Source organism: Ceratotherium simum, chromosome 12 (genome assembly GCF_057802395.1).
Source record: "Ceratotherium simum simum isolate JZ-2026a chromosome 12, ASM5780239v1, whole genome shotgun sequence".
Lineage (NCBI taxonomy): Eukaryota > Metazoa > Chordata > Mammalia > Perissodactyla > Rhinocerotidae > Ceratotherium > Ceratotherium simum.
The window spans coordinates 24,781,499-24,808,472 of record NC_141911.1 but is presented as its reverse complement, the minus strand read 5'-3'; the positions used below and the strand labels follow the sequence as shown (position 1 = coordinate 24,808,472).

The 26,974-nt window shown below is 36.1% G+C and overlaps 1 protein-coding gene across 4 annotated transcripts in view; it reads right to left on the bottom strand.

The window, feature by feature from the left end:
* Positions 1–26,974, bottom strand: part of FSTL5 (follistatin like 5) — a 732,413-nt gene that overhangs the window by 683,332 nt on the left and 22,107 nt on the right. For all 4 annotated transcript variants that reach the window (XM_087437469.1, XM_087437470.1, XM_087437471.1 and 1 more), the window contains exon 2: positions 8,582–8,723. In XM_087437469.1, coding sequence (XP_087293595.1) covers positions 8,582–8,707 — 126 coding nt within the window. In that variant the 5' untranslated portion in view covers positions 8,708–8,723. The remainder of the gene's footprint in view (positions 1–8,581; positions 8,724–26,974) is intronic.

Genomic DNA, 26,974 nt, shown 5'->3' with positions numbered 1-26,974 from the left:
ACCTGTTATTAACTCATAATCCTTTTTCCTACATTTACATGGTTAGAGTATCCACTTTGAACCCTGTTAAAAACAATCACAAGTTTATTTTATTTTTTGAATAGGAGGTAGCATAACGTGCTTAGCTAGTGGTAGATTTGGATGTGTTAATTGTTTTTTTGTAACAAACTGATGTGATCTAGCACTATGTTTCCTACAGAAATTGCAAGAAAAGACAACTAAATCTAAAGATAAGAAGGCTTTGGAATTAAATCAAAAGAAAATTAACAACAATGACAAACCCATTTAATGGCACTTAGATTCTATTATTCTGATGCTTCTTGATCAGTAAAAGGATCAATGACTGTTCTGGGAAACAGAGATAAAGCCATTTTTTTTTTCCAACTAAAGGATATCCTTAGTTTAAAAGATATTATCTTTCCAAAAAAAAGATAATTTTTTTTTTAAATTATTGAGTTGGGTAGGAGGAAGAATTGTGACTCGGGTCACTTGAAAATCCATACTGGAGTGGTAGAAAGCATCATATGTGCCCAAGGTCGGTGCATAAGTGGAGTTTTCTGGAATCCTGACAAGATTGTCTCTAATGCACTATACGGATTTGACTACTTTGCTATATTTTGTTGCATAGATGTAAATAGAATGCTAATGCATCACATTTTTGACATTTCAAAACTTCAAATCTTCAATGGATTTGCTCTATTTTTCAAGTTATAGCTACTTTTAAAGTTTTACAAAAAATATTTTAATGTAAGGTGATAGAGGTATAAAGGAGCATCCTTTTTGCATACCACGCTGCACATCTGAAATAATAGTACTGCTCTGAGAATTCATTCTCAAAGGGATCAAATGACAATTTTTGGTAGTAGGTTCTTATCTTGAGAATTTTAAAAGTCAGCTATATCCCTTTATTGACCTATTTTTGTTAAGCAAAGCAATTCAGTCCACCGCATGACAATTTTCCCTAAATTAGCAAATATACCCGAGTTTGAAGGAATAAACATGCAAGCAACACATCCAACGGTCAACAAAAGCATTTTGTTCCTTAAAGTTCTAGAAAAGACAGAGTTAACCAGGTACAAAATGGGATGAAGCTATAACCATGTTGGTGGTTTTCAAATCAACTTTGAAACACACACAGCATTAGTTTTGGCCTTAGACAGATATAGTTGATGGCAACTCTGACCTCCTGGTAGAGGTGGTACTCTCAATGTGTATTGGGAAACAGTCCTCCATGAGTACCTTGTGTTTCTGTATATCTCGTGAGCCAGACACTGACTGGCGTTTGCTCTTAACTATCTGTTCAAGGATGTTTGTGTAGCAAACAGCCTTGGAACATGGAGAGAATGTCTCCCTGTAGAACAAAGGGCAAGTATGTTTACAGCCTGAGAAGACAGAGACTGTCTCTCTTCAGAGCAAAGGTCAGGAATACTTACTATCCAGTACAACAAAGATAATGTCTTCCTCTGGCACAAAGAACAGTCAGGTTTATGGCCCATAAATAGATCTGGTATGCTACAACTCATAGATCTTTTCAAGTAACATACTCTATAGTGTGTGCTGGTGCAACCCGGCATTCTTTACATTGCCCTGTGGAAATTAGTCTCCAGGAACTAGCTCAGTTAAAACCAGAATTTCATTTCTCAGAAAAAAAATTTCAAAAATGTTCTTATTTTTCAGACATTATTTGTTTAGAAAAAAATCTAGGTTTATTAATAATATTTACCCATTATGATATATATGCAATAAATATATCAATATATACTAATTAGTCTATTCCTTAACATTGGATTAATTAAATATTTGACCATTACTCCTTCACTGCCCTCATTGCCACCAATTTGCTCTTAGATGGTGGTCTAAATTGCTTCCTGACCCCTGTAAAACAGATTAACATTTTAAAAGGCCTTCTCTTGAACATGTTACAAGCAGTCAGATATTTCAGAGGGAATGGCACAACTTTTCCTCAGTCAGGAGATAATGCTCCTGGGTTTGCCTAAAGGTTTTCAGCCTAACCAGTCAGGGTTTTGATGTGTTTGTTGTTTAATGTTTGTCTCTTTCCCTAGAGTTCTCTCCTGCCACTCTTCACCAATCCACATCTATCATTCTTTTAATACCAGAAGTAAAAAATGACCTCCCACAAATGACTTCTTTGAATTATACTGTACTACCATGCATAGCAACATTCTCTGGACTTATTAAATTACGCAAATTCTTGGCCCCATTTGCACAGTAACTACTCTCATAGACAAACTTTTTGATTCAGGAAGTAAAGGAATCATAAGGCAATTTCAGTTTGCAGGAGCAGCTTTGCTCTATACAGCTGGACATAACATTCTTTGGTCGCATAAAGATGTAAGCATTTTAAGGTCTTTATGTGGTCCCACTAGGTATACTCAAAGAACACTCCTACTGTCCTCACAAGATCTTCCCTCAAGCCTGACTTTGATTATGATTATCAGCAAACAATGCAGCAGCGTGATCAGTTCTGTAGGAGAGAAAAGTGATGTGGTACTGACCCTACAGGATTTAGAGTCAACCAATTACAGTATATGGTACTATGCTAAAATATTAGTACAGGCATATTACAGGGTTATAAATACAATAGGAGGTTAAATTGTGATGGGAAATTATCACCTAGCAAAAAGAAGAGAGAAGAAAGAAATAATGGAGAAAAGAGAGTAAGAAAAGGCCAGAGAGGGGAAATAAAACAGGGAGCCAAGATGGTACAGAAAAAGGAGCCCAGGATTTGTGGTTAGGTGATATGAGTTTAAGTTCTAGTTCTGTCTTTATCAGTGAGGATAGACTATATTTATGCTGGGATAACAAATAACTCCCAAATCTCAGTGGTTTAAAACAAAAGTTTTTTCCCTCATTTCACATTTCAAGACAAACACAAATTGCCAGGGTGTTTCACTCATCCTAGTTATTTAGAAACTTGGGATGATTAAGCAGCCACTACCTTGAACAGATGCTGTTTGCCATGCTAGAGGTGAAAGAGAATTCAGGAAGATTTTACAATTGTAATCAAACAGCCCAGATGCATTCCATGGCACTTCTCGCAACTCATTGGTCAGAACTAGACACATAATCCCACCCAACCACAAAGGGACCAAGACGTGAAATCCCAACTTACTACCACATGATCAGGATGCTGGGAGAATAGGAAATAAATATGTGACACACAGGTCAAATTACTACAAAAAGTACTCATTCTGTCACCTGTGTTAAGTTATTTAGACTCTGTATACTAAATCCTAAACCCTGCTTCCTAACTTTCTTGGTATGTGATACTAAAATATTAATAAACATTTGTGAACTCCAGTTTCCTCATCTATAAAATAGTGTGGGAGATCAAAATTGGCCACCCTGAAATATGTCTCCTTAACTTGATTATTTTCTCTGACGGACATTTGACCTCCCCCAAACCGCCTAAAGAATTTAACATAGAAGACCTGTTTCAGGAAGGAGCCACTATCATATGATTGCTGTAATCTAATGTAAAATAGATGGTACAGTAGGAAAGGCATCAAGCCCCTCTTATCAAAAATTGACTCTTCCCGGTCATATTCTCTAGGTGGCCCTGAAAAGAGTTGCCAGAAAAACATTCACATTTGCATGGGAAATCTCCATTTGTAAAGGTATCTCCCTCTCTGTACTGGGAAGAGAGGGGGATGACTTCATTTCTAGAAACTTATCAATGTGGAAGATGAGGCCTTAAATCTGCATAATAACCTTACTCTTGTTTACTGTGCTTTTCTGGTAATCTCCCATAACTGACTCCCCCCCTCCCCCCAACATCTTCCTTTGTCTTTAGCTAAAGACAGTATTTAAGATGAAAATCTCTGCCATTTTGTTGAGAAACTCAGTTTCCCTGGTTTCTCTCATGTGTATATGTTATCAAACTTGGTATTATTTTTTCCTGCTAATCTGTCTTTTAATTATTTGTCCAGCCATAAGAACTTTAAGGGAAAGGGTGGAGGGGGATTCTCCCTCTTCCCCAATAATAGCAATAAAACAACTTACTACATGGGAATATTCATGTTATTAAATGATCGAATGTATAGAATAAAGCTAACAGAGTACTTGGTATACAGTCAATGCCTGGTGACGCTGTTAAGTTCTGTATGGACTGCTCTGAGTACACCAATTCTGGAGATGGCTCAAAATTTTGGAGACTTCAAGGAACTTTCTCACAAATGCACATGGCAATCAATAGTTACCACAATATGCTCAACACCCAGATTCCTAGCTACACACCAGCAGTTAGGGTGGTAGCTATTGCTTCCTAGTGAGTCTTCTTTGGAAAGTTGGCCTAAACCGGAACTACAGCAACCTTCAGGAATAGACATTCATTTCAGTCTGGCCAAGAAATGGATACGGGAATACTGTGGTTGTGCTTATGGAGGGGGAGGAAGAACAATCTGAAAAAACATTAGATGTTTCTCCTTGAGGTCAATGTCATGTTGCTTTACTACCATTCAGCACCTTTATTTTTTTCTGGTCCTTTTCCCCCATCTCTGGCCTACCTTTGCTTTTATCTGCCTCTTACTGATCTCACTGATTCTGTCTGTTCCCCTCTCTTGTCCTTGTGAAAGTTACTTCACTTCTCTGGACTTTAATAATATCATTTGGATGAATGGGAATAATATTCCCAGCATCCCAGGATTATTGTAGAATTAAATTACAACAATTAATGTATAAGAAAGCACCTAGCACAATATGTGTGCAATGTTTATTTTAGAATAATAAATAAAAGAATGACTTTTTGGATTTGGATTTGGTAATTGTATTTTACAATTCTAAAGTGCTAATGAATTCCTATATTTGATGTTTCATAAATGTTTGTTGGATAAACATTGGATGAAGCACATGATCAGCTCCCTTAGACACACAATGTGGACTATAATTAAGATTTCTATAATTAGTATGATGGATTTATGTTATTCATTTTTATCTTGAGACATAAATATATTTTCAATCACATTTATATGCACATATAGTTGTGAATGACATAAATATGTATATATCTATATTTAGATCTACAATATTTCTATGTAAGCTGAAAAAAAGTCTCACATTCTAATTTTTGCTCCCAAAAGGGGATTCATTATACAGTTGGCACATAAATATTTGATAAAAATGAGTTCTATACATACATTTGTTCAAATTCAAAGTACTGACACCTCTCTGGGGAAAATGTGGAAAATGGCTAAGTAGAACACAAGATCTATTGTATATATTATTTATTTTATAGTTTTCTAGTCAATAACTAATATTTAATATTAGTGAACTCTAATTCAAATAGAAAATAGCCTTATGCATTCCCTCTGTCTTAGAGAAATACATTTATAAAATAAAACTATGTAGCTTAAAAAATAACAAGAGGAAATTTATTTGTGCAATGCTACCAAAATAAGTTATTTTAAAAATTTAAGTATTGCTCTGTTGATTTTACTCAGATAAAATGACAGAAAGGGAAATTATACCTAATTAATTTATTAATTATAATTAACTATATAATACAATTATATATATATCATCTTGATTTCAGCCTTATTCTAGTCAGCAGATGGAGTCATTCACTCCACGTATATTGGTTGAGTATTTACCATGTGTCAGATACTGTTCTAGGGGCTGCAGTATAGCAAGATGAATAGCAGCTTACATCATAATGGAAGGAAACATCCAACAAATTAATAAATAAGTGAAATATATATCTTGACAAATGGTAATAAGTTCTATGGATGAAAATAAATCAAAAAAGGGAGATAGGAAATGTCTATGGCTGTTTCATTTTCAATTATGGTTTTGGAAAGCCTTGCCAATAAAGTAACATTTGAGCCTAACTGGAATGGAAATCAGTGGAAAAAGCATGACAGATAGGTATTCCTGGGATCCAAATAATGACTGACACAAACAAAAACAAAGGCTATAATGAGATTAATCTACAAGGTCTTGGGGAAGGAAAGGTAGTTCCCAGTGGTTGGGTGGGACATTGATAGTGAGTGGAAAGGATCTGGTGGGACTTTTGCAGGGACTTTCAAAACTCAGGGTGCTTCCTTACTCCTGTCAAATACACACTTTCTCTCTCTCACACACACACAAATACACACACACAAAATGTCTTTTTTCTTTTTTGAGGAACATCAATCTTGAGCTAACATCCATGCCAATCCTCTTCCTTTTGCTGAGGAAGACTGGCCCTGGGCTAACATCCATGCCCATCTTCCTCTACTTTATATGGGATGCCGCCACAGTATGGCTTGACAAGCAGTGCATTGGTGCATGTCTGGGATTGGAACATGGGCCGCCAGCAGCAGAGCGTGCGCACTTAATCCCTACGCCACAGGGCTGGCCCCACGAAATGTCTTTTATAGCTTAATTTCAACTCTGTCCCAAGTCGTCGGAAAGTTAGGTATTACCATGACATTCTCTGCCTCTCTGCTTTTAAATACCAGCAATCACGTATTATTTCTAACTACTTAGAGATAAAGACTCACCAAGATGGAAAAGACTTTGGTCATTTGTGGTGGATATTGGTGTTTCTAAAACAAGTTTAACTCATTGTGTTGTTTTTTTTCTTTACCAGTTTAATAAATCTCACAGCAATGCATAATAAGCAATTTATCTTCAACATCGAAATTTAATTCACATCGAAATGTACATTAACACATAAAAACCTGTGGTATAATATTTAGCAGGGAACAATCAAAAAGCATAATCATGCATTCTACCTGTCATTTTTCTGCCATCGATTCAATTAAACATTATCTACAGTGTTCATGGTACCAGGAATGAAAGGTTTAAAAAGACATAGTTTCTGACCTCAAGGTACATAGTTTGGGGCAGACAAACAACATAGAATAAATATCCACTGGGTATGTAACAGTATGAGCCAATACATTGTGTTAATAATGCGTTTTGAGAGTATTCAGAGAGGAATTATTATTTCTAAGCTTTGGGCTGGGATATAACTAATTGTTAGTCCAAAAGGTAGGGGACACGAATAACAATTGAAAGATAGTGGAACAAGGCCAATTCTCCAATTGCATCTATCCAGACTAGAAACTTTAAGAACTTATTTACTTTTACATGTGACTGAATTTCTACAATGATTTTTGACATTGAAGTATATTTTTATATTTTACTTATTTGCTTTTTCCTGGCTATCAAGCTTATCCTGTGCATTATCCCTAGCCAATTAATATATTTAATAAATATATGCATTCAGAAAATCCCCTTACTATATCTAAGAATTTTGATTTCTCATCTATAAAATGAAAATAGGTACATCATCACAAGATTGTTTTGAAGATTAAATAAAATAATACATTTAAGAGCTTAGCCTAGTGTCTGGCACATAAAAATCCCAGTAAAGGTTAGCTATTTTATCAAAATATTATAATATTATGAAAGAATTTCAACAAAAACATATGCAACTTAAATGCCAATAGCATGTATTGAACATAAGGGAGAAAATCAATATACTTTTATTTATTTATTTCAAAAGCATTTTTTAAAGATAAGCATAAGAAATTTTAAATATATATTTTCTCCCATAATTAGCATGTTATTTTTTATCTTTTTTCTACTTTCTATGAAAACCAAATGTATTATAAACTGCTATTTGATTGAATAAAAAGTTGCTTTAGGGGGCCAGTCCGGTGGCACAAGTGGTTGGGTGCGCGAACTCCACTGCAGTGGCCCAGGGCTCGCTGGTTCGGATCCTGGGGTGCACCGACAGGTTCAGATCCCGGGTGCGCACCAGCAAACCACTTGTCGGGCCATGCTGTGGCAGCGTCCCATATAAAGTAGAGGAAGATGGGCATGGATGTTAGCCCACGGCCAGTCTTCCTCAGCAAAAAGAGGAGGATTGGCAGATGTTAGCTCAGGGCCGATCTTCCTCACACACACAAAAAAAGTTGCTTTAGTACATTTTCAGTATCATGATCACTAGTTTAATCTATTACAAGTACGTAATCTATATAATTTATAGTATGCCTAAATGTCAATTTATTTTATACTTGAAAATATTTCACATATAGAAGTGAAGTATTGCCCCAAAATTGGACAACTCAAAATTATGATTTTTGATGAAATTAAAATGCATAATGATTTCTATAAAAACTAACCCTTTGCCAACCTATATATCTCCAGATTGTATAGACTTCCTTTTTTGTTTATCTTTATGGCAAAGTCAAGAATTTAACATTTTTGTTTTAGTTTAAAATGTTCTAAACTTAAAATTAATATGGAAATAATAGAAACTATCTGGTTGATTAAACCATAACATATGTACTTACTTTTATAAATCCATTACTATTACTTCATGTAAACTTTAATGATATATTTTTTAATGAGTCATCTCTATACTTTGTCAAGAAGTACTTAATTCCTCAAATTGTAAATTTCCAAAATTACTACCATTTCATGTTTCAAAATGTACATTTTTTAATTTGGAAATTATATTCTTAAAGCATATTCTGAAATAAGTGCTGCTAAGTGAATAATAAACCAGACAACTGATAGTTTAGTTTATAATTGCTAGGCACTATGAGAAATTTCAGAATCATGACCATACCTTGTGTCGTAATCTTATTAGTGGTTGATAGGATTTAAGGCCATATCCTGCTTCTTTGGTTGGCCTTCCTTCTGACTCCAGAAAAATGAATCCAAGAAACAAAATAGCTGACCAGCTCTTAAACATCCTTATTGCTTTTCACCTGTGAAAATTAACATTACAAGTAATCAGAAAATGCGTTACATGTTGAAGAAATGCATCAAGAAATATTTAACAGTGCAAAGAAATCTCCATAGATCTAATCAAAATTAGCCAGCAATTGCCCACTGAATCCATAATAGGTAAGCATCTCCAAATAAAGATTACGACTCCCTTGATCATAACAAATGCTGGCTTTTCTTTTACTAGTACAGCCTTACACAACATTAAATAAGTAGAAATATAGAGGCTAATAAAAATATATTGAGGAAAAATTTAATAAAAACTGGTCAAAAGAAAATGAAAAAAAGGAAAACAGTAAATCATGGCTAATTTTCTAAGCATCCATACAGAATACAATTGTCAACATATTTATAAATCTTCGATTCCTCTTTAAGTATGTTTGATGGATAATGCTTAATAAAACTATAGCTATTATAATTCACTAGTAAAGATTGGTCAGAGGTTGATAAGACAAGCTTCTATGGTAGGTACTTGATAAACTGAGGTACAACAGAAATTATGCAGATTGGATATGTTGAGTTATGGATGCATTTTCCCAATAGTATCTAAAAGGGAATTTCCTAGAAAATTGCTTTATAAGTGTTTTAAACTAAAATTCCTATGAGTCTCTCCACTGCTCTCTGTTTTTAGATATATCAGAAAAATTGTAAAATGGCATAAATTCATTATCACATAAATGCTAAGTCCTTTTCCAAACAAACAAATTTATGCCTTGAGTTCAACTATATCCCACTTTACCACTTTCAACAACACATTTCTTCCCTATTGTGACAATAGAGGAACTCTTTCCCCTCCTAAGCCAATCTGTACATCTGACTTCTTGAGAAACTTAACCATTTGATTAACCCTGCTATTTACTGTATTTTAAACTCTCTCTCAATTATTTTCTTCCATCTTTAAACATGCTCAAATCACCCATGTTTGAAGATAATTTCTTTCCTCTACTTTGTAAATTTTCCGAAAGAGTTATATATCTCGTTCTATTCATTTTCTGACCCTAGTCCATTTCAATCATGTTTCTATTCTCATCACTCTATCAAAGCAACATTTCTTTTTTTCAAGAAATGGTCACTTTACTTGGTGTCTATGACCTCTATCTTCTGTTTCTGTAGAATTTGTGAAAACTCCTACTCAGTCCTTTTGCAAGCTCATCCTACTCCATTGCCATTAAATATTATATTTTATCAAATCTTACTGCTAGCCAGTTATCCTACCCCATTCATTCAGCCTAGGTTATTTCAACATAGTCTATGGTTCTAAATATAGGTATTGCTTCTCACCCAAACTCCAGATTGGTATAGCTAGCCTACTTAACACCTCCACCTTCACATTTCAAAAGCGACTCCTCATAGTATACATACCCCCACATATAAAGTCACACTTTCCCAGCTTTTCATTCATCCATTACTCAAGCAGGAAACAAAGGAGACATCTTTGACATCTTCCTTTCCCTAACCTTTCGTATTAAACCCACCACTAGGTTCTGTTAATTCTATCTTCAAAATATATCTCCCAAACATCAGTTCCTTTCCAAGTCTACTGTCACAACTCCAGTTCAAGCTATCAGCACCACTTCTTCCCTAAAGTGCCCCAATTGCATCCTTACTGGTCTTCCACCTTTATGCACATGCACCTTCAGTCTATTCTCCACACAACAGCCTTAGGGCTCATGTCAAATCCAAACATCACGGCATAAGTGCCCTTGTTAATAACTTTAGGATATACTCGTTTACCCCGAATATAAAAAAACAAAATCATTGACATAGCCTACTAAGTTCTCACAGAGTCTAGGCTCTGCATGTCTTTCTCTTCCTCCCAATAACTACTCTCCAGCCACATTAACTTTTTTTCTGTTTCTTCCTCTTTTTGCTTGAGGAAGATTGTCCCTGAGCTAACATCTGTACCAATCTTCCTCTATTTTGTATATGGGATGCTGCCACAGCATGGCTTGATGAGCCTGAGATCTGAACCCATGAATCCCAGGCTGCCGAAGCAGAGCACATGAACTTAATCACTACACCACTGGGCTGGCCCCTGGGCACACTAACTTTTGTTCAGTTCTTTGAGCTTATTTTGTCCGTTCCTACTACAACACTTTTGTACACAATTTCCTCCACTTGAAATACATCCTTTTTTCCCCAATTTATTACCCAAAGGCCTTCACATATCAAACATATCCTTTAAGAATCCTTCCCCATGACACCAAGCCTGAGTTATATTTCTTAGTTACTCACTTTCATAGATCAATTTTCCTTCATTTCAGAGTATCTGTTTGTAATTATGCATCATTAATATGATTAATTCTATTACTTTTACCAATATTGGCCTTCTTCACTAGATTATATAACTGTCTTCTCCTTCAAACTTCATAAACGTAGGGATCTGGGGTGTGGGTTTTTTTCAGTATTATATCATCTGGGCCTAGCAAATCACCTGACACCTACTAGACACTAAGTGAATGTCATCCTGCATTCAAGGGTAAAAGAAAGATCGTGTTTTCCTGAATTCTGACAACGTTGAATGCAATTCCTATTTCCACTACTGCTACAAAACATCTGAAAACTAATCCAAGAAAACTAAATATTTTCATTTGCAATCCATCCCTTTGCTGTCATTTTGATGTATAGGCTAATCTTTCTCTCAGAGGTAAATATTTGTTTATAAGACAACTGGATGGAATATTTTAAAATCCAAGATAGAGCCCAAGAATAAAGCAAACAGGACCAGCTCGGGTGAAGGGATATTTCGCAGGGCTCTGAATACTATTATCCTTCTGTTGTCAATTAGGAGAGGGAGGGAAGAGGCATGGCAACAGCCCTGTCCATCATGACTCTGGGTAAAGGTGAGGTCATAAATTTCCTAAAAGTGCTCACTTAAGGGTTTTTCTTTGTCCTCTATCTTTTTCCCTCCTTCCCTTCCTCTCTGTCTTTCTGTTTCTTTCTGTCTTTCTCTCTCTCTCTCACACACACGAACACACACACATATATTCCACAAAGCTACAAATACTATATATACTATAAAATATAGAACAAATGAATAATTAATTTTAATAGGTAACCAAAAATCTAACAAATCTTGGGTCAGTAAACTTCCACACATTGATAGTTAGATCACCAATCTCCTGAAATATTTTCTCTGCCAAAAGGCAATAGGTTAGAAATATCTGCTTTAAGAAATTCCATTCCATTAAAAGTTGATAAAAATAAGTAAGCATGTAAATCTTCAGTACCGTATATGCAACTGATTGGTACTATTTTAATCTACTTCTATTATTAACCATGGTTAACTTTTTTCATTGAGATCCCTATGGTTTTCAAGTTTAAAATTTCTTAATAATACCAAGTTGTACAAAAATATAAATACAAATGCTTTGTCTCAGCAAAAGCTATCATACAATTGGAGTGATTTACTTGGTATCTCAGATCAAGTGAAACAAAACTAATATTAAAAGTCAGATAACCTTTTTTAGGAGAAGTCTGATTTCTGTTACAGATAGGCATCTGAGGTCAGCAGTGCAGTGTTAGACAAAAGGACAAAGACTAGTCTCTGTGTTTATCTTCTGTGAATGGCTGCTTGTAAGAGTTTATTACTAAGGAAAGTAATTGAATCCAATTGTATAGCTATCAAATAGCAACTTAAACAAAAAGATGGTTCTTCTTGAAGGATGCTGAGAAAATAATTATCATCTTATTTTTCTTCAAAGAATCCAAAGATGTCATTATTATATCTTTAAAAGTTCACTCATCTGGAAGGTGTTCTGGAAATTGTTTGGAAATCAGCAGTAATCGATCCCATGATATACTGACTCATGATTGCACTTTCTCAGCATAGTAACCTCTGACAACCTGTTAGGTTTTCATAATTTATTGGCAGTTTGTTGACAGCTCAGTAAGAACACTGAAAAGCAAGTGACTAAAACTAACCAGCTGGAACAGATGGTGTAATAATGATCCTATGGCTTTTCCTTGTAACCTCAACATTTATATGGAAGAACCAGAAACCATCTCATTATTAACTAAGAGAAAACAAAATGCATATGTATCTAAAAAGTATCTGCCTAATAGTAGATTTAACAAAGTTATACTTGAAAATGGTAAGGGGGATGAACAGAGGTTTCTCCTCTTCAAAAAATAATATTTTTCTCTGAATCAAACTATTATTTTCACCATATGGTATAACATGCTGTGCTGCTTATGGTGGTAAGATTTAGAATAGTTACATTATTTAGTAGATTCAAATATGATGGATTTTGATTTGTTTACATTCTCTAGAATCACACTTCTAATCACTTGAGAAAACAAACAAAGTGTTAAAATATTGCCTTGGGAACAAAATGTAGTGTTTCAGATGGGGAAGGAGACTATGGTGTCATATCTATGAATGAAAAGAATGTCAAAGTGAAGCAAATCGCCATCATTATCAAATGTTGCAGAGACATCAAGCATCCTGAGAGTAGCACCGGAAGTGCTCTTACTGCCTTGCACTCCATCCTGGAAAACTACTACAGGCCTTTCAAGAGACAGCTCCGGTCACTTTGTGAAACCTTCCCTGTCAATTTCACACAGGCTTTGACTCTCTCCGCTGCAATTTTTACATATCTCCCTTATGTATCTTTTCACTTTCTCATAAATAGTTATTTTTTAAAGAAAGACAAACATCCTTATATAGATATAAAAGGAAGTACATTAAACTGGTTCTGTCACAATCTAGCAAGTTTCTTAACTTCCACAGACCTCTCTTTGCTCTGTTCTGTACAGTGAGGTGGCCTAAATGATCACTAGTGCCTTTTCCTTTTTGGTAGCCTATAATTCTATGAGACAGAGAAACTGACTTCTAGACTATCCTGTCATGCTGTATAAGCTAAGCAAAACCAATTGCATTACTTGAGCCCTATCTGGAGGAAGGGATTTATGACCCTATATAGTCTAACACCTGTACCAGATTATTCCTCCTGAGTACATTTATTGATCTGGACAGGATATGGGGAAGAACAGGTTTGAAAGAGAAAATTATAATTCCTTTTTTGAGATGCCTTTTGGGAGTCTAATTGGAGAGATTAAATAGGCATTGAGACATAGAAACCTGGAGTTCAGGAAAGAGGTACGGGCTAGAGATACCTGTTTGGGTTCTTAACATTTATATGCCATCTAATCTAAGTATGAGATGGAAGAGGTGAGAGAATAGGTCCAAAGACTAAGCCCTCAGGCAGGTTTAGTTGAGATAGAAGATTAAATGCTGCTAGGAGGTAGAGAAAATGAACAGTGAAATGATAATTTTGGAAAAAATGATAGATGAACATTTTCATTGGGATGAAGTGACTGGAAACCACAGCTCTTATCATCATTGGACATGCTATATTCTTACTGGTTTGTTTGTTTATTCTCTGTATTCAACCAGAATGTTAGCTCCATAAAGACAGCACTTTCATAATCACTTGTGTGAATTAGAGCAGAACCTGGCACACAGCATGAGCTCAATAAATATGTTTTGGATAAATGAATGAATAAATTAATAGTGATAAGAAATTAATTTGAAATAGTAGGTATACATTAAGGGATTCTTAATATTCTTCATACAATTGAAAATATTCATTAAAACTGACTATGAAATCAATCTAGAAATCAAGTTGCAGTTATCATGAAAAGCTTTTCTTTTACACCTAGATCAAAACCAGGCTTTCAATGGGAAGTTCCTTTGGAAAAGCCTCCCTTGTCAAGCACAATCTTTTCATTCCTTAGCTGAACTGAAATTGAAAGACCAGAGATACTTCTTTTACACCCATCAGGCAAGTCTGTTGTAGGAACTATTTTCATCTTTTGACCCACTTTAATTTCACACTCACTACTTTCAATGCTGTGGCTGAGTTCAAATTTAATATTTCTCTTAGGAAAAAACATTCTCCAAAAAATGCAGTTTTATTATGGGCAGTGAATTCTCCCCTTCAGGGAAATGAATTCTCTCCATCCAGCAATGGATTCTCCTCATCAGAGCAAAGGATCCTCCCGTTATTGGGAAGCAGAAGTACTTCCCAGTACTCACTGTGAAGACATGAGTACTGTCTTCCAAAAGTCATTCTAATAAGCATCATTTGAAAACAAAACAAAACAAAAACAACTGAGTCACTGCCTTCGTGTATAACCATAAGAGAGAGCAGCAAAGGAAAAACAGATCATATATATTCTACTAGTCATGCTGGGATGGTAATTTGTTGTATTTAATTATCCAAAATATTTTCTGATAGAACTAATATGTAAAGAAAGAGAAACTTATCAAGATAGAGTGTTCACGTTTAGAAAACTGGTTATTGTCACAACTGGTATCTGAACACAACGTTGACTCCAATCAAATTTGGCCCATGGTTCAGTCATGTAGTTCTACTTTAAGACACCCACAATGATGCAGATATAAAGAGATGGCATGTACAAGTAGCCACAGAGAAAAAAACAGCTAATTATTCAGACTGAATACTACTGGATGAGAGAATCTTGCACTTAACATTCACTTTAGATCAAGGTAAGTGGGGATACAGGATAATCAAATGCAATGATAGTGAGAGAGAAACAGCTATGTGACATCTATGTCCAGACTGCACTGGTAAGGGTCTCTCAACTCTATATGGAAACACTAGCAAACATGGAAGTTTCCTCAGTTCCTAATTCTATGTTTTATTGGTTCACATTGTGAAAGTGGCCAAAACTTTTCAATATAATGCTCTATATTGAACGATTATAACATGTACAGTTTTTCTTAACATCTGGGATAAGAATATAATTATAAGTTTTAAGTAATGAGAATTATGATCATTAAATTAATTTAACTGTTTCAAAGAAGGAGGAACTTTTATTTCAATGACATCTGAGTCATTAATTTGGATAAATAAAACTGTCCAGACTCTAATCAATTATCCCTTTCAATAGCTAGCTTAATTTGAGGCTGAAAGAAGAAACTAAATATAGATAAAATATATTCATTGTCATTTTAGAGGCACTGCAGTGTAAAATGTGTAATAATTTAAGCTTGCATTAAGAGAAAGTATACACGCTGAATTCCATTTAATTTTTTTTTAAAAGATGCATGTACTCTGCTTTAAACAAATGAAAATCCCACATTATGAAAAGCATGTTAGGCAGTAAATATTTGTTTTCCAAAACCATCTCTGCTTTATAAATCTATTTATGCTGCAGTTATATTAACTCCTCTGGTGCAATAAAACATTTTTTAAAGTAAAATATTAAGTACAACAAAGAACACAAGATAACAGAACTGAAAAACATATTAAAGACCTAGTGTAACCCCTTCTCTTTATATGTGAGGAAAATGTAACCAGTGAGAAAAACAGGTGTGTCCATGATGACAGTAGAGGTGGGCTTAGAACACAGCTGTCCTGATTCCGAGTACAGTATTGTATTTTAAATACCACTGTACACCTGACTAGAATCCTTTCACTCGGGAAAGAAAGGACACACATGTACAAATGCTTTAATGTCTAAGGCATTGTTTAGAAGCTATCTCTCTGTGAGCCCCAACAACTGTATATTTACTATTCACTAGGGTTTCCAAAAGCCAGCTGAAAGAACACCACAGTCACCATCTCTACAGAATAATATTGTTCAAGTAGAATTTTTGGAAAATTGTTTGTACACTTGTTCCATCTCAGTGATCTTCACTGGGAAGATGGTTATATATAGCTATGGTTAAAGTTATATATAGACGGTTACGGTTGTGCTTATATAACTGTAGTTATATAGTAGTTTTATATATATTTATTTATATAAATATATAAAAATTTATATAAAAATATATGTAAACCATATATATCTGTTTATATATATATATAAAACTGATGATGGATATAGCTATATAATCATATAAATGTTTATAGTTATATATAGTACAGGATATATATTTTTTAAAGCATCTTTGACAACTGTGAAACAGAATAAAACTTTGAGTCTAGCTGACTTAACCAAGGAATTGCATTAAATTGTATAACATTACAATAGCCTGGACTTCAAATTGTATACACTGGTGCCCCAAACTTAGGGAAGAAAAACACCACCACATACACCAACTCATAGTCAATCTCTCAAAAGAAGTCCCCAGACTTTACTTTATATTACATTCATGACTCAATAGTTAAAGATGCATTATGCTTAGCCTGAAATTAAATTAATTTCATATGTCCATTTTTATGATCACCTTCAAGAGACAATATTAAAAAATAAACTTTATTCAATTCTTTGTATACAGTTTATTAAATTTCTGTTGTCAGTTTCTCCTTCACAATGAATAAACCGAGTTATTTTAAAATAAATTTGATCTTAACATTCTAGATTGTACATGTTGGTATGCACACATAATGGACCATCAATCTCCCATCTTGCTGAAAGCTGCAGTCTGTAACACGGTGTAAAATGACTGGTTAAAATCATGTTCTAATATGGCCAAGAGAATGTGATATATCTCAGTGTTCTGCACTTAGCTTTTCTCTACTGTATGTCCACCTGGCTTATGTGTGACAAGGTCAAAAAAAGAAATGACTTCAATATTATTCCTATATTTTTGTACGCAATTTATTTCACATGTTAAATTTCTGAGTTTCAGCTTATTTTCACAGAAATCTGACATCTCACAGGCACTTTTTCTTCTTATGGTTGATAAACTGAAATTATTTATTTCTAAAAAACTGTTCCCAAAGTATTTTCAACGCTGAGCAGCAGCATGCTATAGTAGAAAGAACAATAGATTAAAAGTCAAAAGATATGGATTTTACTTGTGGCTGTGTTCATAAACTGATTTTCTTAACACTTGCATTACAGTTCTCAACTCACTGTAATCCAGCTTCTAGCAACTAATCCATTGAAATGGCTTTTACGGAAGTGACCGCTTTACTTCACCTTTTCTCTCTTTAGCGTCAATCGCATGGTATTCTAATGGTTTCATTTTACCTTTCTGGCCATCCTTTTGCAGTCTTTTTTTTCCACTTCCTTTCACTCACTTGATCTCTTAAAGTTAATCTACCACAGGTTTAGCATGTTAAATTCATAAAAGAAATATTTAACCAGGAAGTCAAGATGGCGGCTTAGGCAGACTCTGAACTCACCTCCTCCCGCAGACACAGCCAATTTACAACTACTCGTGGAAAAATTACCCTGAGACAGAACTGAAAACTGGATAAGAGGAACTCCTGCAACAACGGACAATCCTAACTGAGGTAGAAGAGGCAGAAACTCCCTTCTGGAGAGGAAAAACGCCGCCTTCACAAGCCACAGGGCCTCACCACTGCCCGGGAGCAGCCCACAGATATGCAGCCCTCCCTGGAGGCGCAGAGCCCTGAGGCGGGAACATCCCCGCTGTGGACATGTTGTGGACCCAGCACAATCAAGCGGAGTGGCAGAATATCTGACTTTGCCTGCTACCAAAACATTGGGTAGTACCCCCAGAAAACCTGGTTCACAAAGAAATTAAAACCGGCTCTTAAAGAGCCCGTGCACAAACTCACCTGTTTCAGAAAGCATCCTAAAATCACTGGAAAGAAAGATGCATAGTGCTTTGGTGAAAAGAGACTCACCTGATAGGCCCTGAGTGCATCTCGGTGAGAGGTGAGACCTCTCCAGGGACTGGGACATTGGCAGCGGCCATTGTTGTGGCCTGGGGTGGGTGCACTGACACAGACGCCACTGGAGTTCTCCCTGGGGCCTGCTACCCCAGGTCTGCCACACCGGCTAGAGCACCGATTTAATCCAGCTCAGCCAGGGCAGGCAGCCCACCATAGAGACTAGCCCCACCCAACAACAAGCCCTCAGGCAACTTGTGGGCCTGCATAGATTGGTGACTGGATTCTCTGCAGCCTGGCGACTGAGCCCACTTCAGTGGGGCAGGGTGTGCACAAGGAGCGGGTGGAGAGTGTGGGGCAGTGGTGGAGTGTGTGGGGCTCCCACTGTGGAGAGACTGCGTGCACTTCGGGAGGTCAGGGCGAGCACATGGGGCAGGACTGTGTTGACTGTGTGTGTGGACCTGTGGGCAGCAGGGCTTGTCAGCTGCAGAAGACTGGTGCTTCTCAAAGACCCACATAGGGGCTTTGCCCCACCTTCCAAAGCCTGAAACAATTGGGTGCTCCTGTGCCTGAGGCCAGCCCCACACAGCTGCAATCCTCAGAGAGCTGACAAGAGACCTAAAGGCTGGAAGCTTATAGCAATTGTAAACCCCTGAGCCTAACAACCTGCCATGTTGGGGGCCTACTCACTTAAAAGAAATACTGCAACACAAATGTGGTATTAGAACTTGCACAAGAACTACAAACAGCTAAGCATTACAACAGTTGACCAGGAGCATAACTCGGCCTACCTGGCCACATACAGGGAGAGCAAACAGGCCATAGCAGAAGGACACATGTAGCCCACATAGGGGTCACCCTTGGAACATTGAGAACTGAGGGAAGCACACTCCAGGCCTCCTAAGACAGCACTTATATAAGGTCACCTAACCAAGAGCAGGAGACATAGCTGACCTACCTAATATGTAGACACAAACACAGGGAAAGAGGCAAAATGAGGAGGCAAAGGAATACATTCCAAATAAGGGAACAGGACAAAACCCCAGAAAAGGAACTAAGTGAAACAGAAATGAGCAACCTATTTGACAGGGAGTTCAAACTAAGAGTGTTAAGGATGCTCACTGATGTGGGGAGAAGAATAGATGAACTCAGTGAGAATGTCAACAAAGAAATGGAAGATAAAAAAAGAACCAATCAGAAATGAAGAATATGATACTGGAAATGAAAAAGTCGCTAGAGGGACTCAAAAGCAGAGTAAAGGATACAGAAGAACGGATCTGTGAGCTGGACGAAAGACTAGAAGAAATTACCCAAGGTGAACAGGTAAAAGAGAAAAGAATTAAAAAGAGTGAGGACAGGCTAAGGGACCTCTGGGACAACATCAAGCACACTAACATCCATGTTATAGGTGTCCCGGAAGGAGAAGAGCAAGACAAAGGGGCAGAGAATCTATTTCAAGAAATAATAGATGAAAACTTCCCTAACCTAAGGAAGGAAGCAGACATCCAGGTACAGGAAGCACAGAGAGCCCCAAACAAGATAAACCCAAAGAGGCCCACACCAAGACACATCATAGTCAAAATGTCCAGAATTAAAGATAAAGAGAGAATCCTAAAAGCCTCAAGAGAAAGTCAAGTTACATACAAAGGAAACCCCATAAGGCTATCAGCTGACTTCTCAGCAGAAACCTTACAGGCTAGAAGAGAGTGGCACAATATATTTAAAGAGCTAAATGGAAAAAACTTACAGCCAAAATTACTTTACCCAGCAAGATTATCATTCAAAATGGAAGGAGAGATCAAAAATTTCCCAGACAAGCAAAAATTAAAGGAGTTTGTCACCAAGAAACCAGTGCTACAAGAAACATTAAAGGGACTGATTTAAGAGGAAAAGAGAAGACCACAAAAGGGAAAATTATCTATTTCCGTGATAAGAGGGCAATGGATACAAATGCACAAAAAAGAAGTTAGATATGATATCAAAAACATAAAAGGTGAGAGGAGGGGATTGAAAGAGTAGATCTTTCAGACAGAGGTCAAACTAAAGAGACCATCAATTCTGTATAGAAGGAGAAAGGAACAGACAAGGACTACTAAAACACTGAGAAAAAAAGTTAAAAAATGGCAATAAGTACATACTTATCAAGAGCTACTTTAAACGTCAATAAAATAAATGCCCCAATTAAAAGGCATAGGGTGGCTGATTGGATAAAACACCAAGATCCATATATATGCTGCATACAAGCGACACACTTCAGACGTAAAGACACTCACAAACTTAAAGCGAAGGGATGGAAAAAGATACTCCATGCAAATGGCAATGAAAAGAAAGCTGGGGTAGCAGTACTCATATCAGACATAATAGACTTTAAAACAAAAACTGTAAAAAGAGACAAAGAAGGGCATTACAAAATGATCAAGGGTACAATCCAACAAGAGGATATAACACTTGTAAATATCTACGCACCCAATGTAGGTGCACGTAAATATATAAAGCAATTATTAACAGACATAAAAACAGAAATAGACAGTAACACAATAATAGTAGGGGACTTGAACACTCCACTTACACCAATGGATAGATCATCCAAACAGAAGATCAATAGGGAAACATTGGCCTTAAATGACACACTAGAACAGATGGACCTAGTATATATATACAGATCATGCCATCCAAAAACCGAAGAAAACATGTTCTTTTCAAATGTACATGGAGGGGCTGGCCCCGTGGCTTAGTGGTTAAGTGTGTGCGCTCCACTGCTGGCGGCCCCGGTTCGGATCCCGGGCGCACACTGGGGACCACTTCTCCCACCATGCTGAGGCCGCGTCCCACATACAGCAACTAGAAGGATGTGCAACTATGACGTGCAACTATCTACTGGGGCTTTGGGGGAAAATAAAAAAAAAAAAAAATTAAAAAAAAAAAATGCACATGGAACATTCTCCAGGATTGATCACATATTAGGCCACAAAACAAGTCTCCATAAATTTAAGAAGATTGAAATAATACCAAGCATCTTTTCTGACCACAACAGTATGAAACTGGAAATCAACTATAGAAAGAAAATCAGAAAAGCCACAAATAACATGGAGATTAAACAAAATGCTACTGAACGATGATTGGGTCAGTCAAAGAAGAAATCAAAAAATACCTGGAGACAAATGAAAATGAAAATACGACATGCCAGAATTTATGGGATACAGCAAAAGCAGTTCTAAGAGGGAAGTTTATAGCAATATAGGCCTATCTCAACAAACAAGTAAAATCCCAAATAAACAATCTAACAATGCGCCTAAAGGAACTGGAAAAAGAAGAACAAGCAAAGCCCCAAATCAGTAGAAGAAGGGAAATAAAAATCAGAGCAGAAATAAATGAAATAGAGACTAAAAAAAAATAGAAAAAATTAATAAAACCAAGAGCTGGTTCTTTGAAAAGATCAACAAAGTTGACAAATCATTAGCTAGACTCACCAAGGAAAAAGAGAGAAGGTTCAAATAAGTAAGATCAGAAATGAAAGAGGAGAAATTGTAACAGACACCTCAGAAATACAAAAGATTATAAGAGAATACTATGAAAAGCTATATGCCAACCAATTCGACAATCTGGGAGAAATGGATAAATTCTTAGAATCATACAACCTTCCAAAACTGGATCAAGAAGAAGTAAGGAATTTGAATAGACAATTCACCAGGAAGGAAATCGAAACAGTAATCAAAAACCTCCCCAAAAATAAAAGTCCAGGACCAGACGGCTTCCCTGGTGAATTCTACCAAACATTCAAAGAAGACTTAATACCTATCCTTCTCAAACTCTTCCAAAAAATTGAGGAGTGGGGGAAGCTCCCTAACTCATTCTACAAAGCCGACATTACCCTGATACCAAAACAAGACAAGCACAACACAAAAAAAGAAAATTACAGGCCAATATCACTGATGAACATCGATGCAAAAATCCTCAACAAAATACTAGCATATCACATACAACAATATGTTAAAAAGATTATACACCATGATCAAGTGGGATTTATTCCAGGTATGCAGGGATGGTTCAACATTTGCAAATCAATCAATGTAATACACCACATTAATAAAATGAAGAATAAAAATCACATGATTATCTCATAGATGCAGAGAAAGCATTGGACAAGATACAGCATCCATTTATGGTAAAAACTCTGAATAAAATGGATATAGAAGGAAAGTACTTCAACAGAATAAAGGCCATATATGACAAACCCACAGCTAATATCATCCTCAATGGTGAAAGACTGAAAGCTATCCCTCGAAGAACAGGAACCAGACAAGGATACCCACTCTCACCACTCCTATTTAACATAGTACTGGAAGTCCTAGCCAGAGCAATCAGGCAAGAAAAAGAAATAAAAGGGATCCAAACTGGAATGGAAGAAGTGAAACTGTCACTATTTGCAGATGACATGATTTTATATACAGAAAACCCTCAAGAATCCACCAAAAAACTTTTAGAAGTAATAAACGAATACGGTAAAGTTGCAGGATACAAAATCAAGATACAAAAATCAGTTGCATTTCTATACACTAACAACGAAGTAGCAGAAAGAGAAATTAAGAATACAATACCATTTACAATCGCAACAAAATGAATGAGATACCTTGGAATAAACTTAACCAAAGAGGTGAAAGAGCTGTACACGGAAAACTATAAAACATTGCTGAAAGAAATTGAAGAAGACACAAATAAATGGAACGATATTCCGTGCTCTTGGATTGGAAGAATTAACATAGTTAAGATGTCCATATTTCCTAAAGTAATCTATAGATTCAGTGCAATCCCTATCAAAGTCCCAACAATATTTTTCACAGAAATAGAACAAAGAATCCTAAAATTTATATGGAACAACAACAGACCCTGAATAGCTAAAGGAATCCTGAGAAAAAAGAACAAAGCTGGAGGTATCACACTCCCTGATTTCAAAATATACTTCAAAGCTATAGTAACCAAAACAGCATGGTATTGGCACAAAAACAGACACACAGATCAATGGAATAGAATCAAAAGCCCAGAAATAAACCCACACATCTATGGACAGCTAATCTTCCACAAAGGAGCCAAGAACATACGATGGAGAAAAGAAAGTCTCTTCAACAAATGGTGTTGGGAAAACTGGACAGCCACATGCAAGAAAATGAAAGTAGACCCTTACCTTACACCATACACAAAAATTAACTCCAAATGGATTAAACACTTGAATGTAAGACCTGAAACTACGAAACTTCTAGAAGAAAACATAGGCAGTATGCTCTTCGACATCGGTCTTAGCAACATATTTTCAAGCACCATGTCTGACCGGGCAAGAGAAACAATAGAAAAAATAAACAAATGGGACTACATCAAACTAAAAAGCTTCTGCACAGCAAAGGAAACCATCGACAAAATGAAAAGACAACCTAACATTTGGGAGAAGATATTTGCAAACCATACATCTGATAAGGCATTAATCTCCAAAATATATAAAGAACACACACATCTCAACAACAAAAACACTAACAACCCAATTAAAAAATGGGCAAAAGACCTGAACAAACATTTCTCCAAAGAAGGTATACAGATGGCCAAGAGGCACATGAAAAGATGTTCAACATCATCAAGTATCAGGGAAATGGAAATCAAAACTACAATGAGATATCACCTCACACCCATCAGAATGGCTATAATTAACAATACAGGAAACAACAAGTATTGGAGAGGATGTGGAGAGAAGGGAACTCTCAAACACTGCTGGTGGGAGTGCAAACTGGTGCATCCACTATGGAAAACAATATGGAGATTCCTCAAAAAATTAAGGATATAACTACCATATGATCCAGCTATTCCACTGCTGGGTATTTATCCAAAGAACTTGAAAACAGCAATACGTAAATATACGTGCACCCCTGTGTTCATTGCAGCATTATTCACCATAGCCAAGACTGGGACCAACCTAAGTGCCCATCAACGGACGAATGGATAAAGAAGATGTGGTATATATACACAATGGAATACTACTCAGCCATAAGAAACGATGAAATCCAGCCATTTGTGACAACATAGATGGACATTGACGTTATTATGCAAAGTGAAATAAGTCAGAGGGTGAAGGTCAAATCTCGTATGATCTGCCTCATTAAGTAGTTTATCTAACAACAACAAACAAACACATAGGGACAGAGACTGGATTGGTGGTTACATGAGGGGAAGGAGGGAGAGAGGAGGGCGAAAGGGATAATTCGGCACATGTGTGTGGTGATGGGTTGTAATTAGTATTTTGGTGGTGAACATGATGTAATCTATGCAGAAATAGAAGTATAATGATGTACACCTGAAATTTATGCAATGTTATAAACCAATGTTACTGCAATAAAAAAAAATTGAAAAGAAAATAGTCATTTAAGTCATAAAATAAATGGGTGGTTTAAACAACAGATCAAAAAAAAAAAAAAAGAAAGAAATATTTAACCAGAATAATAAAGTTCACTTTTTTCTTTTTTGACTTTTATTTTCAATAATATATTCGATAGATATATTCATGGAAATATAAACGGAAAGTTCTAAAGAATATCTCAATTCTTTTCAAAGTAAGTACCGACTGGAAGTAATTATGTATACTAAACCTAACCAATCACATTGATCTTAGTGTTTTTTTCTTCTGTTAAATGCTGTGGACTTGACTCACTGAACATTGCAAAATGTTAGCTAAAGATTAGCAATTTCATACATGTTTGGTGTGAAAGACCAAACATGTCTTTGTATCTAAACTGCAGCAAGTTTGCCTGATATAATATGAAAAAATGATGCTTTAAAAGTTTAAAAATAATAATATATTTTATGACTTTGAAGATATTGCCCTGGTTCAAGAGAAGAGAAAATCATTATAGGCTCTGTCTTCTGAATTCATTGCTTTCTACCTTGATGAGTACTTAAAATGTAAATTAAGGAAGAATGCAACTCTTAGGATTGACTCTGTCTAAAATCCCAAAGGTACTATGTTACAGATTTTATTTGCTATTAAAAAAATCATTGCAATTTTGTCAATGTCAGACAGATTTTAAATTCAACCTATTCCATACCAAGGTTTCTAGCAGCCTGTGTTCTTTAAATCTGGAATTACATTTATTGTTCAAGAAAAAAAAATCTGTCACTGTTTAACAATGAAGTACTGCACAGGGAACAACTTAATTTCCTCTGTATTTTAAACTGAAATGCCATGGGGAAAATTTGCCCATTTATTCAGGTCAGCTGAGTCGCAGAGGTATTCTAGTTCATATTCAGAAAAATGTGGAGAGAGCCCAAGGATGGAGTCCACAGTTAGTAGTAGAAGTCATTGGGACACAGAATATTTTCCAGGAGGACCTCATGCCTCCCGAAAAGGAGACACCTTTGCCACCCTGGTGTGCAAGGGAAAGAGGGAAAACAGATTAATATTACCTAGTTCCCCCAATGAGGATTTCACAAAGTTTCTCATGGAAGATACAGAAAGCTGAGAGTAAACCAGGCATATAGATAAACTTCAGCTATGTCAACTGAAGCTGAGCACATTTCTAGTGATTTGAAACAAAGCAGACAAGAGTAGTTAAAACTGTCCAAGAAATTAACAGGAACTGTTCCATCCTGTTACGTGGCCAACGGTGGCCCGCGATCAAAACACAAGTCATAAGCAAAAACACAGCAAAATTTAAGTTAGTTTTTAGCAAGTGACATAAGAAAACTTGCATTTTATTTTATACCAGTGTTTCAAATTTGAAAAGTAAAGGTTGGGTTTTTTTAAACAAATTTTTTCAGGTTTGGAAAGAAAGAAAACTGAAGAAAGATGAAAAATAAAAAGCAGTAACGTAAAGTTTTATAATACAACAATAAAAAGTACTTATTAAATATTTATTGTGCTCCAGGCACAAGTATACCATGTGCTTTCACATTTTGGTAACAATCTATCAGCACAAAAATCCACTAATTTAGGTAGACTAGACTAGACATATGAGTCCAGGCAATATATCCATAGCAACTTTCTAGATTATACATCTTTTAAAGCAAATGCTTCTAGAACAAAATAAAGACAAGGCAGAGGTACCAGTTTGATCTCTGAGAATGTCACATATGAGGTCTTTTGGGATGACTCCTTCTAACTAAAGTTAGGAGCAAATACTACATGGAATTTAACTACATGGAATTGGAGCTAACTTGCAACTCCTTCAAGATGCTGTCTCTATTCTGAAGGCAGGTAGCAAAAATTTAGTAGCATCATCCAACCTACAGATGGCCAGCTTCAGGACCCTCGTAATTCTGCAAAATTCACAGTAACCCTGACAACCAAGTATTATTATTTATTTTTAGCAACTTTGATTCTCCAATTACTCTTCCTCTCAGGTAATGAATATAAAACTCCCAGCAGAACTGTTTGGGCTCAAGATTGCTAGTAAAATTTATCTCCTTTCTTCTGTTTTCATGGAATTAGAACCAGAAATGACCGTAATGATTCCTTGCAGCTGGAGGCTGAGAGAAACGCCTCTCAAGCTTCTTCAATAAGGGAATCCATTGCAAAATGTGCCCTTGAACACCCAGAGAGCAGCCAAGAAAATACTGAGTACTAGCTGGAAAATCGGTCAAAACTTCCCTCAAGCACACTTAAATGCTTCTTTTATTTCATTACTTTTCTTGAAAAA